This window comes from Bombina bombina, chromosome 10 (assembly GCF_027579735.1).
Source record: "Bombina bombina isolate aBomBom1 chromosome 10, aBomBom1.pri, whole genome shotgun sequence".
Lineage (NCBI taxonomy): Eukaryota > Metazoa > Chordata > Amphibia > Anura > Bombinatoridae > Bombina > Bombina bombina.
In genome coordinates this window covers 96,785,551-96,797,891 of record NC_069508.1, presented here as the reverse complement: position 1 = coordinate 96,797,891, position 12,341 = coordinate 96,785,551, and the positions used below count along the sequence as shown (strand labels likewise).

General features: G+C 36.8%; 1 protein-coding gene across 1 annotated transcript in view; it reads left to right on the top strand.

Annotated features, from left to right (window-relative positions):
- The window catches only part of LOC128640827 (vitellogenin-A2), a 30,794-nt gene extending 20,441 nt beyond the window's left edge, over positions 1-10,353 (top strand). Inside the window, exons 31-35 of the mRNA XM_053693251.1 lie at positions 3,417-3,511; positions 3,609-3,706; positions 4,643-4,802; positions 5,241-5,402; positions 10,073-10,353. Of these exons, the coding sequence (XP_053549226.1) occupies positions 3,417-3,511; positions 3,609-3,706; positions 4,643-4,802; positions 5,241-5,402; positions 10,073-10,185 (628 nt within the window). The 3' untranslated portion in view covers positions 10,186-10,353. The remainder of the gene's footprint in view (positions 1-3,416; positions 3,512-3,608; positions 3,707-4,642; positions 4,803-5,240; positions 5,403-10,072) is intronic.
- Positions 10,354-12,341: the final 1,988 nt, after the last annotated feature.

Sequence of the window (12,341 nt, the reverse complement as noted above, 5' to 3'; positions counted from 1 at the left end):
TTTAAAAACATCACACGCTGTACATGTCACACAGGAAAGAAGGGTGCACCAGAAAAGAGATCTTATGCGTTTCAGCATATTGCCTTAACCATAGATATACAATATATAATAACTATTTCTAAGACAATAGATAAAACCAACATATTTTTAAGAAGACAGTAAAGGTATATTTATTCACAGCTGCACCTAACAATTCCAAATAAAAATAAGGCTGTGTCATTAATATTCTACATTATTGGGCATTAAAACCGACAATTAACTCCTTTGAATCTTGAGGTAAGATGATCTAAAACTTGCTGGCACAGAGAGAAATCCCAAACAATATTTGAGTTTATTTTGTTTGGTCCTTATATTGTAAAGTAGGGGGTCTATTCTCTGAATTTGTGTTTCAGTCCCTGGATGTTTTCCTTTATATAATCTTTAGGGAACTTTTAGGTTGACTTGTCCAAATAGAATAAAAATTTGAGCTCAAAGCAAAGAAGATTTCTCGAATATTTTTTTGGCACCAGTCCCTGGAGATGCACATAGTTTACAAACATTTAACAGTTATTTCACATTGGACTCTTGTGGAAACAAGCATTTATGCATGTTTTGATTACTGGGGCACCCATAAAGGCAGTCATAGTGGGTAGTATTTTTTACCTTGAATAAAAGGGTACAAATGGTGGAAAATATGATTGGGAAGGTTCATAAACATGGAGAGTGATAGAAATGAGTACCCTTTGTAACATTAGTTGGCATTTTTAAAGCTGTTAATTATCTATTTTATGATATTTTCTACTTCTATCAGAAGTATGTTCAGTTAGTTTAAAATATGTATTCTTTGATATCTGACTCTCAATGAGTCAGGCACTTAGTTTTGAAAATAACAAATAATGTTGGAGAGATCAGTATGATATTTTTCTGTTGTTCATAAGGATAATCATGTTGATAAAAGGTAAACTCGTCTGAAATAATAGCCTCATATACTTTATAAACAATAGTATAACATTTATAGTTTAGCTTGTACAGATTAACTCAACATTATCTGAAAGATTTGTGTTTGTTATAAAAGGTATATGTTATTTAGGTAATTTATGTTATGTAGGCTTTTGTGAAGTGAATTTTTGGCTTTGATGATTGAAGAATGTTTCTATTCAGGGTGGGCGCTGTTGAAAGAATACAAAAATGTTTTCATAAACAGAACCCATACAGATATGTCCACTGAAAATTGTTGTTTCATATACAACATTTTAGAAAGCAAAGGATGAAAGTTATGTGAGAACTGAGGAACTCTTCTGAAGATAGAAGCTACCGGAGAAAGTAAATACTTCTCTTGATAAAAAAAAAATTGAAGGAATTAGATTAAAATAGACGATGGACCTTTTCAGATTGCTGAACACAAAGCATTTTCCTTTTTTCATATTTTGGTATCAAAGGAACAGAGAAAGAAGTTTGAATTTAATAATCTAAATCACATCAAGCAACATTTTGCTCCAATAATGTTTAAGACTCTATATACCATTTAAAAATAGTTTTTTTTATAAGGAAACATCTTGTTACGTTGTACCAATTGTCTTCAAGTCAGCTTTCATGAGTAAAGCTTCTGAGACATTTGGGTTTCTTATATTTATTTAAAAAAAAAAAAAAAGAAACATTTACAGGCTCGTTTCTGTAATGTGATATCCAACTGCTGATGTTTTGTGTCATTTTCAGTGGAATAAAATTCGGCAGTTGGTTCCAAACAAGTTGTCAGAAGGCTTGGAATGCCCAAATACGTAATGCCCCCTTGTATGGGAAGATTAGCAGCTTTGGCGTCCTTGGCATCAGGTACATAGAGTAGTTGCCTGAGGAACTGGCAGGATTTGAAGTCTCAGTACTTTATTTTGTTGTTGAAATACATACTTGGACAAGAATGACCCTTCAAATTTTTGAATTATTTTTGCTTTGTAGTTTTACAGGGCAGTACAGAAAAATAGAATGGCTTGTTATCTTTGGTATACATTTTGGATGGCTATTGCTATGAAGACTTGGTAGTTGTGAGTTTCTGTTTATCCATAAAAGATGGTTTGCTTTTTGGGGAATAATGTCCTGTCTGAGAATTAGAAAAATTATACTTTTCATATGTCACTCCTAAAGGTATCATATGGAATAAGGATCTTTGGTTGTCAGTATTTGAATGGTACTATGTTAATGTTTTAGATTTATTGGATCATTTATTTCTAAAAATATTTATTTAAAAACAAAAACTTACAGAATAGTAACTCTGCATGCTGGCATAAAATCCTATGGTATCGTTCAGAAGTAATTTAAATATGGATGGCTCAAACCCAGTCTTTATAGGTCTGAAGTTTTATGGAGATCAATGGCAAACATACTCATGCATTTAAACAGCATATTGTCAGAAAGACTCTACAGACAGCAGTTAAGATGAATAGCAAATATATGGCTTACATTTTCCTGTACTTTTTGATAGGTCTGTTTTAGCTGCAGGATAGTGAGATACATAGACTAGTTCTTTGACAGTGCTTGTAACACTGCATACTTGAAGACCATTGATGTGCAAGACAGTCCTACAAAAGCCAGAAAGGGGTCACATTTTAAGCATAATCACTCTGGCTTACCAATTACATAAGGAAACAGATGCCACATTGCAGTAGTACTTGTTTCCTAAACCATATAATGCATGGTTTACACACTCTGTTACTAACAAAATGGTAGATGTCTTTTCTTGAAAGGAACATCATTCATAGCTTGTTTTTATTATATAAATTTAAATGGGGTGGTTTTATGTTATTTAGCTCTCTTCAATCTACATCTGGTCATATGGATCCATCCACTCCTCATATCTACTTAATTATTTAAAATGTCTACTAACTGGGCTATGGATTTTTGTCAAATCTTCATCAGTTGAGTGAGGACACCGGAATGACCAGATGCCAGGTAAGGGGGCGAGGCAGGCACATAAACAAAACAAAAATGTTTAAAAAGTAAATTGACCAAAATTTGCTTCTAAGATGTCCTAAATTATTAAAAACTTTGGGTTCTTCACTTTCTAACAGGTGAGAAGACTAGGAGGGTACCTGTCTAATTTGTTGTAGGACAAATAGCAATTATATATAGAGCAAATGTTTGTAGGTCCTAAGAATCAATGAGTACTTCTTCACTTCTAATAGAGTTCAACTAATACTTTCTGAATGGTTATTTTGCACTGAATACACAGTAGCCGTTAGTGCCATACAATATCACCACAATTAATCTAACTACACCGATATCTTACCCTTTTTGGATTTTTAACCACAATATTACTGACTAGCAACAAAACACTAAACAATATTACTATGGTTGACTTATATAAATATACTGTATATCTTTTATATATCTGTATCTGGTTTTAATTGCTTAATACTGATATATATTTGTTTATGTCTATGTAGTGACATCGACTTATATTATGTAGAGAACAATCTGAAAATGAAAATAAATGATGTAGAGTTATCTGAAGAAAACCTTCCATATAGATCACATGCTGGTAAGAATTCAAAGAACATTAAACAGTTTAAGCATAAAAATGAATTATCCTAAGGATGTGTAATTAGAGATAAAATATGATCTTTATGTGTTTTCAGATCCATCTGTCGAGATTCTTAAAGAAGAAACTGGTGTGTCTGTATTAGCCCCAAACTATGGTATTGAAGCTCTTCATTATGATGGTGAAAATATCAAGGTAATTGTTTATAACATAAAAGTCCAAGCATCATATTTTTTATTATGTAAAATATACTTCATTAGATGAATGTTTAGTACAGGAAGATTTTCTGCATGGTAAAGGATCTTTAATAAAATAAAGGATGTCTGTAGATATCTTTTCTGAGTATGTTACACCGCTTATAGCTTGCTTTAGTTTGAACTAGATTTTGTTTTAGAAACAAAGACACACATCCTTTAAAGTGATAATGGAACATGTATTTGCTCATTCGTGTACAACGTCACAGCAGCATAGGTTTCAAGATCCACAATCCTGATTGGGCAATAAGTCTCATCAAGGGATGAGTTATGTTAAAGTTCTAAATGATGTGTGTCTTGTGTCATCCAATAAAATACATTTTACTTAGAATTGGTATGTTTTCTAATTGTCCTAAGTCAACTATAAAATGGATTCTGACACACATAACTACCACAAAACCCATCTAGTTTTCCCATACACATATCAATAGTGTAAGCATAATTAATACATTGGATTGTCATCATACATATTTTTAGGATTATTTTATTTTTAATAAATGTATTGTATTTGTTACTACGCTATCGCATGGAAGGCATTAGCTAACATTTTTGTGGTAGGTGCCATGGAGAATTACTCCATCACAGCCTACTCATCAACTTCATACCACATAATACCTCTTACTGTATGTCATTTTTTCCATTAACTTCAAAATTGTTCATATATATATATATATATATATATATATATATATATATAAAGTACATGATGAAAAAGTCGTACTTATTCAAATCAGTAAAGAAAATATTTATTAAATACAACAGGTCAAGATAATTATGGCCATGAATTTGTCAATTATTGTTAAACTATCCTTTTCACTTCCTTGATTCTAGACTTATGACATTTAAAATTCATCGAACAATTTTTGTAAATATATAGGTAAGAACTGCTATTTGGATGAAAGCCAAGACCTGTGGATTGTGTGGTCGCCATGATGATGAAAATGAACAGGAGTTCCAGACACCTGATGGTTATGTTGCTAAAGATGATGTGAGCTTTGGTCATTCATGGATTCTGAATTCAGAAAGATGCTCTGAAGGTATATAAAGTATATGTACTGCTGTAAAATGTATCTGTAATATCTATCTATCTATCTATCTATCTATCTATCAATATATATATATATATATATATATATATATATATATATATATATATATACTGTATACATCTTTATTGTCTTTTGAAATGCCAGACATTTTCAATTTCACTTTAGTTACTAGAATTTAAAAAAATATTATTTTAACAATAAATAACCACTACCTAGGATATAGTAGAATCTCTTGAACTTGGACACAGCAACAATGAGAAATGCACTTGGTGAAATAAATCTGTTTAATTTAGTTTTTTATTTGTTTCATTTACTGAAAAGAATAAGGTATAGAAGGATAACTGCATGAAACATTCTTACATTTTAGAGTTTTAAATTAATGATAACATGTAATATTCACATACAAATTATTACATTTTTTTGTAGACTGCAAAGTTAAGCACTCTCTGGTGAAATTTGACAAACCAGTAGGACTTGATGGAGAAAATGCAAAATGTTATTCAGTTCGTCCAGTTTTACAATGTCTCAAGGGATGCTCCCCAGTTAAGACTGCAGAGGTTACTACTGGTTTCCACTGTCTTCCTTCTGGTAAGTTTAAAGCTGCATTAATTCCCTAGACAATTATATTTATGTTGTTACATAGTATTGTAGTCCAACAACTTGTTTATGCATGCCTTTTTCTGCCACATAATGTCTTGCTTTATCCCTGGTAGCCAAATGGTTAAATATGGCTAAATTAGAAAGTGAGAAAGTTACATTTAGTGGGAACTTGTTGCATTGCATGAAGATATAATGGTCTATGGGGCCTATTTAACAAAGTTCTGTCGGACCTGATCCAACAGTGCGGATCAGGTCCGACAGACCTCGCTGAATGCGGGGAGCAATACGCTCTCTGTATTCAGCATTGCACCAGCAGCTCTTGTGAACTGCTGGTGCAACGCCGCCCCCTGCAGAATCGCGGCCAATCGGCCGCCAGCAGGGGAGTGTCAATTACGGTGATAACTAGGCCCCTAAATGTATTTCCTTGCAATTTAATAATAAAAATGTATGATTCAATGAAATCCAAGCAGTATACTAGATCAATATTTTGCATTTTTAATTTATACAACATTATAAAAATGTATATATATATATATACATACAGTATATAGTTTTACCCAGATGAGGACTAAAAATATTTTACCAACAGAAAAGTGTAGGTCTATTTCCAGGTGAAATAGCTTATCACATAATATATCTACAAAAAGTTCCATACATTTTATTTTATTTTTCAAGTCATAATCCACCTTTAATAAATATTTATAAAATGCTACAAAACAAAAGTTATACAAAATAAGAATAACAGTAGGATTATGACGTTTTTCATGTAACAACAAAAACAAGTAAACAACTTTGACAAGAAATAAAAATACTTAGTCAGATAATGTTAACAGGGCACACGAAAATCATGAAGGAATTCCAATAAGCTGTCTTATTTTTAAATGTCTCCCTATGGGTGATGGGGGAAACCAGACGTGGACTCCTTGCTCAGTGTGCTTAGAGGAATGTGGCTGCACCTCACTGACGAGGCCCATAGGAGGCCGAAACGATCGTCTGGGGTTGTCATGTTCCTTGTTCAGAGGAGAATTGCCTGGTATTTCGGGGCTGGACTGACCTTACTTGGCGGGATCAGACTGATATACTTCAGGAAAGTTTTCTTCTGTGAAAAGCACACTGGTCTAAAAGAGGCTGCTTCCGGGTGGTAAATCGCCATAGAACAAGCCACTGAGCTGTTGTTCGTTCCTGGTAGAGCGCTTCTCTCTTTGTATGCAAATTATTATGACCCTGGGGAAGTCTCCCTATGGGTGATGGGGGAAACCAGACGTGGACTCCTTGCTCAGTGTGCTTAGAGGAATGTGGCTGCACCTCACTGACGAGGCCCATAGGAGGCCGAAACGATCGTCTGGGGTTGTCATGTTCCTTGTTCAGAGGAGAATTGCCTGGTATTTCGGGGCTGGACTGACCTTACTTGGCGGGATCAGACTGATATACTTCAGGAAAGTTTTCTTCTGTGAAAAGCACACTGGTCTAAAAGAGGCTGCTTCCCGGTGGTAAATCGCCATAGAACAAGCCACTGAGCTGTTGTTCGTTCCTGGTAGAGCGCTTCTCTCTTTGTATGCAAATTATTATGACCCTGGGGAAGTCTCCCTATGGGTGATGGGGGAAACCAGACGTGGACTCCTTGCTCAGTGTGCTTAGAGGAATGTGGCTGCACCTCACTGACGAGGCCCATAGGAGGCCGAAACGATCGTCTGGGGTTGTCATGTTCCTTGTTCAGAGGAGAATTGCCTGGTATTTCGGGGCTGGACTGACCTTACTTGGCGGGATCAGACTGATATACTTCAGGAAAGTTTTCTTCTGTGAAAAGCACACTGGTCTAAAAGAGGCTGCTTCCGGGTGGTAAATCGCCATAGAACAAGCCACTGAGCTGTTGTTCGTTCCTGGTAGAGCGCTTCTCTCTTTGTATGCAAATTATTATGACCCTGGGGAAGTCTCCCTATGGGTGATGGGGGAAACCAGACGTGGACTCCTTGCTCAGTATGCTTAGAGGAATGTGGCTGCACCTCACTGACGAGGCCCATAGGAGGCCGAAACGATCGTCTGGGGTTGTCATGTTCCTTGTTCAGAGGAGAATTGCCTGGTATTTCGGGGCTGGACTGACCTTACTTGGCGGGATCAGACTGATATACTTCAGGAAAGTTTTCTTCTGTGAAAAGCACACTGGTCTAAAAGAGGCTGCTTCCGGGTGGTAAATCGCCATAGAACAAGCCACTGAGCTGTTGTTCGTTCCTGGTAGAGCGCTTCTCTCTTTATATGCAAATTATTATGACCCTGGGGAAGTCTCCCTATGGGTGATGGGGGAAACCAGACGTGGACTCCTTGCTCAGTGTGCTTAGAGGAATGTGGCTGCACCTCACTGACGAGGCCCATAGGAGGCCGAAACGATCGTCTGGGGTTGTCATGTTCCTTGTTCAGAGGAGAATTGCCTGGTATTTCGGGGCTGGACTGACCTTACTTGGCGGGATCAGACTGATATACTTCAGGAAAGTTTTCTTCTGTGAAAAGCACACTGGTCTAAAAGAGGCTGCTTCCGGGTGGTAAATCGCCATAGAACAAGCCACTGAGCTGTTGTTCGTTCCTGGTAGAGCGCTTCTCTCTTTGTATGCAAATTATTATGACCCTGGGGAAGTCTCCCTATGGGTGATGGGGGAAACCAGACGTGGACTCCTTGCTCAGTGTGCTTAGAGGAATGTGGCTGCACCTCACTGACGAGGCCCATAGGAGGCCGAAACGATCGTCTGGGGTTGTCATGTTCCTTGTTCAGAGGAGAATTGCCTGGTATTTCGGGGCTGGACTGACCTTACTTGGCGGGATCAGACTGATATACTTCAGGAAAGTTTTCTTCTGTGAAAAGCACACTGGTCTAAAAGAGGCTGCTTCCGGGTGGTAAATCGCCATAGAACAAGCCACTGAGCTGTTGTTCGTTCCTGGTAGAGCGCTTCTCTCTTTGTATGCAAATTATTATGACCCTGGGGAAGTCTCCCTATGGGTGATGGGGGAAACCAGACGTGGACTCCTTGCTCAGTGTGCTTAGAGGAATGTGGCTGCACCTCACTGACGAGGCCCATAGGAGGCCGAAACGATCGTCTGGGGTTGTCATGTTCCTTGTTCAGAGGAGAATTGCCTGGTATTTCGGGGCTGGACTGACCTTACTTGGCGGGATCAGACTGATATACTTCAGGAAAGTTTTCTTCTGTGAAAAGCACACTGTTCTAAAAGAGGCTGCTTCCGGGTGGTAAATCGCCATAGAACAAGCCACTGAGCTGTTGTTCGTTCCTGGTAGAGCGCTTCTCTCTTTGTATGCAAATTATTTTTAAATGACCATATTAATACATAGTGAAATACCCTAATAAGATAACGAAATACAAATTTAAGATGAAGCATCTAATCTAAAAAATCAGATTGTAATGGTTGTTTAAGACTTATAAAGTATTGATCTCAAGTAGTTGACATAATGGCATAAATATCCATCATACATTTTAATTATTAATTCATTATTATTTATTTTTATTTGTAGAAGAAAAACTAGATATGTGCATGGTGAAAAAATTCGGTTCGGATCGATTCAGAATTTTTCGAATTTCGGTTCGGATCGATTCGAATTCAGTAAATTTTGAATTGATTCGGTTCGGATTCGTTTCGGATTCATTCGGATTCAAAGAAATTTGGCTGGATTCGGTTCGGTTCGGAAATTCGGAATTTCGGTAAGTGTTAGGTGGGATTAGACTAGTATTATGTACTGTATATTAGGTGTAACCCATAGCAGAGTGATATAACCTAATATACTCTACAATACTAGTGTAATCCATGGCCATCCGAATTTACCGAATAAATCCGAACTAATTCGGATTTATTCGGTAAATTTGGCAGTATTTTAATTCGGAAATTTGGTTCGATCCGAATCTCCGAATTTGCAGAATTTTCCGAATTTCCGAATCGATCCGAAACGAATTGCACATATCTAAGAAAAACTGATAAACTTATTTTCAGTGCAATAGGCGTGAAATTGTAGACACTTTAGTTACTATTCATACGAACGGTTCATAATGAACGTTTCCTAGTCAAATATAAACATACACTATACAACACAGAGAATAATCATTAGCATAGAAAATAGGTTTAGTCATATAAGTCTAAAACATTAGTCCATTTGCAGTTAATCTTGAGTTGATTCTTGTACTTAAAATGTTGTGCTCTTCATTAAAAGGTTATTCCGGTCGAAATGTAAATGCACATTAATCAATTACATGTGTGAATAGAGACATATTTTAAATATACATGTATTGGCAAAATTGCTTCTATTAAAAGTTATAACTGTTTTAATGATAACAAGTTTCTCTGCACGTGCATGTGAAGCATAGCTAGATATTCTCAGTGCACCAGCATTGTAAGTACTGCAGTTGCTCAGAGTGCCAGTGGGGACTTGTATTATATCAGCAATTAACAAATGGAGTCATTATCCAATAGTACAAGCACCTTAGGCTCTCTGAGTAAGTGCGGCATTTAAATTGCCGGTGCACGGTGCATACTTAAATACACTTCTAAAACTGAAATACATCCATGTGGATTACAATTTTGGCTGGACTATCCCTTTACTAAGCAAGAGATTTATGGTCATTTTGGATTATTTGTGCATTAACGTAACTTCTCTCTTGCAGAAGCAACTCTTGACTTGGCTGATGAGCAAATTCACCTGGATAAATCTGAAGATTTCTCTGATAAGATTCAAGCTCACACAGCCTGTTCATGTGAATCATCCCCATGTGCATAAAAGACAATGCATTTTATTCTTTCTCAGGAAGACTACATAGATTATATTTTAATTTTCTAAATACAGGGAAGCTGTTAATACATAATCTGTGTACGTGCGTGATTTTTCTTTGAGGAATTATCAAAAAACCCCAACAATCTATGTGTTGTAATATATTGCATTCCAAATAAATATTTGCATTTGAAAAATAATTTTACAGATTCAGTATTTATTCTAAATTCATACATTGCATGGTGCATTGTCTACATCATATTTAACCACAAACATAAAAGAAGTTTATTTTAGTGCACACATCCAACATGCAATAATTAATACTGTATTAATAATAATATTATCTATAGAAACTACACTTTCATAGGGACATATTGAGAATAAAAACAATGAATACAATGTATGCATATGCACATGATTTATACACCTACCTACCTACTATGTAAGTCCCAGGAATACCTTTATTCCAGCTGAATTCCCTGACCAGATATTTACCCATGTTAAATTCACCACTTTATGCACAGCTATATGCACAGCTCTATGCAACATCAATCCTTAGACCAGATGCATACAGATCCTAATGCCGGACATATATCAGTGTCACACCTCAGGCTAGTACATAGCCCCTGCAGCCTTTAATTCTACCTAAATTGCTGCATCACTGAAGATATATGTGCCCTGCAGCCCCATAATGCTAGAGTATGCCAATATCATACATTGGAACAGATGCCTGTCCATGCAGTACAATTATGCCGACATAAGACTCAACAGCAGCCTATTGGAACCAAATTATGCTCACACATGGCCCCATATAATTCACCTGCAGCCCTACAATGCCTATAGTATTGCCTAGAATAGTCCTGTAGCCCGAGTAAGCCCACATCTTAACAAAGAACAGCACCTACGACCACTTTATGTACTTACCAGACCTTTAGAGCTGCCATCTGAAGCCCCCAATATATCCATAAGATCACAATCCCCTACATTTTTGTTAAGCCCACATTTGACTCCAGAGCACTCCTGTGCTTCCATGAGACCATTAGTCCAGAAGTAAGGACAGTTCATAGACTTTAGGCCACAGTTAGACCATTTATTGGTGTTTAACTGTTTACCTGCCATCCACTTTCTCAAATGGTAATGTTTGTGTCTAATCTGTATTTTGAAACATTTTCAAAGGAACTTCATAACATTTTCAACTTACACATTGGTTGTTGAGAAAAGCCAGGGTCAATAAAAAGGGAAAAGGGCAAAGGGCAACATAAAGATTATCAATGTGAGAGAAATGCAGAAATGAGGAGCTGTATGTGCTGTAGAATGCTTTTAACAGCACAAAACTTAAATACAGGTATACCCTGCTCATACAGCGGGTTAGGGACCAAGGCGGTTTTATCTTTCGTTTCACTTGCCGGTGTGTTTAAAGACTCGAAAACATGTTTGACTTAACTTATATTAGGGGTGCAATAGCGCTACGTTTAGTTTAACACTAGCACAGCACAGTATTCAATTAGTATTCAATAAATACTGTACCTGTAAAATAGTGACAATTACTGTAGTACAATTTGCCAGAATATAGAACTGAGACACAGATTGCACTGTAATGATGTAAACAGAGTGAACTAAGCATAAAAAAATGGTGCCAGTCACTTTTCTCGCAATTTCATGATGATTACAGCACTGTTTCAAAATCCTTGGAGGTTGAACTTCAGCTCCACAAAGCGCTGTATTAGCGAATCGCTGTAAAGTGAAGCGCTGTAAAGTGAGGTATACCTGTATAGTGATGTCGCGAACCTAAAAATTTCGGCCATTGACTTTAATAGGCAGGCGAACTTTTAAACCTACAAGGACTCTTTCCGGCCACAATAGTGATGGAAAAGTTGTTTCAAGGGGACTAACACCGGGACTGTGGCATGCTGGAGGGGGATCCCTGGCAAAACTCCCATGGAAAATTACCTAGTTTATGCAGAGTCTGCTTTTAACCCATAAAGGGCCTAAATCACCTAACATTCCCAAATTGTTTGCAATAACGTGCTTTAAAACATCTGTTATGATGTCGTATCTATCAGGTAGTGTAAGGGTTACGGCCGCTTCACAGTGACAGAGCAAACTCCAAGTGTAACGCACCGCAATCAACCGCAAACAGTCCATTTGCACAACCACGAGATAGA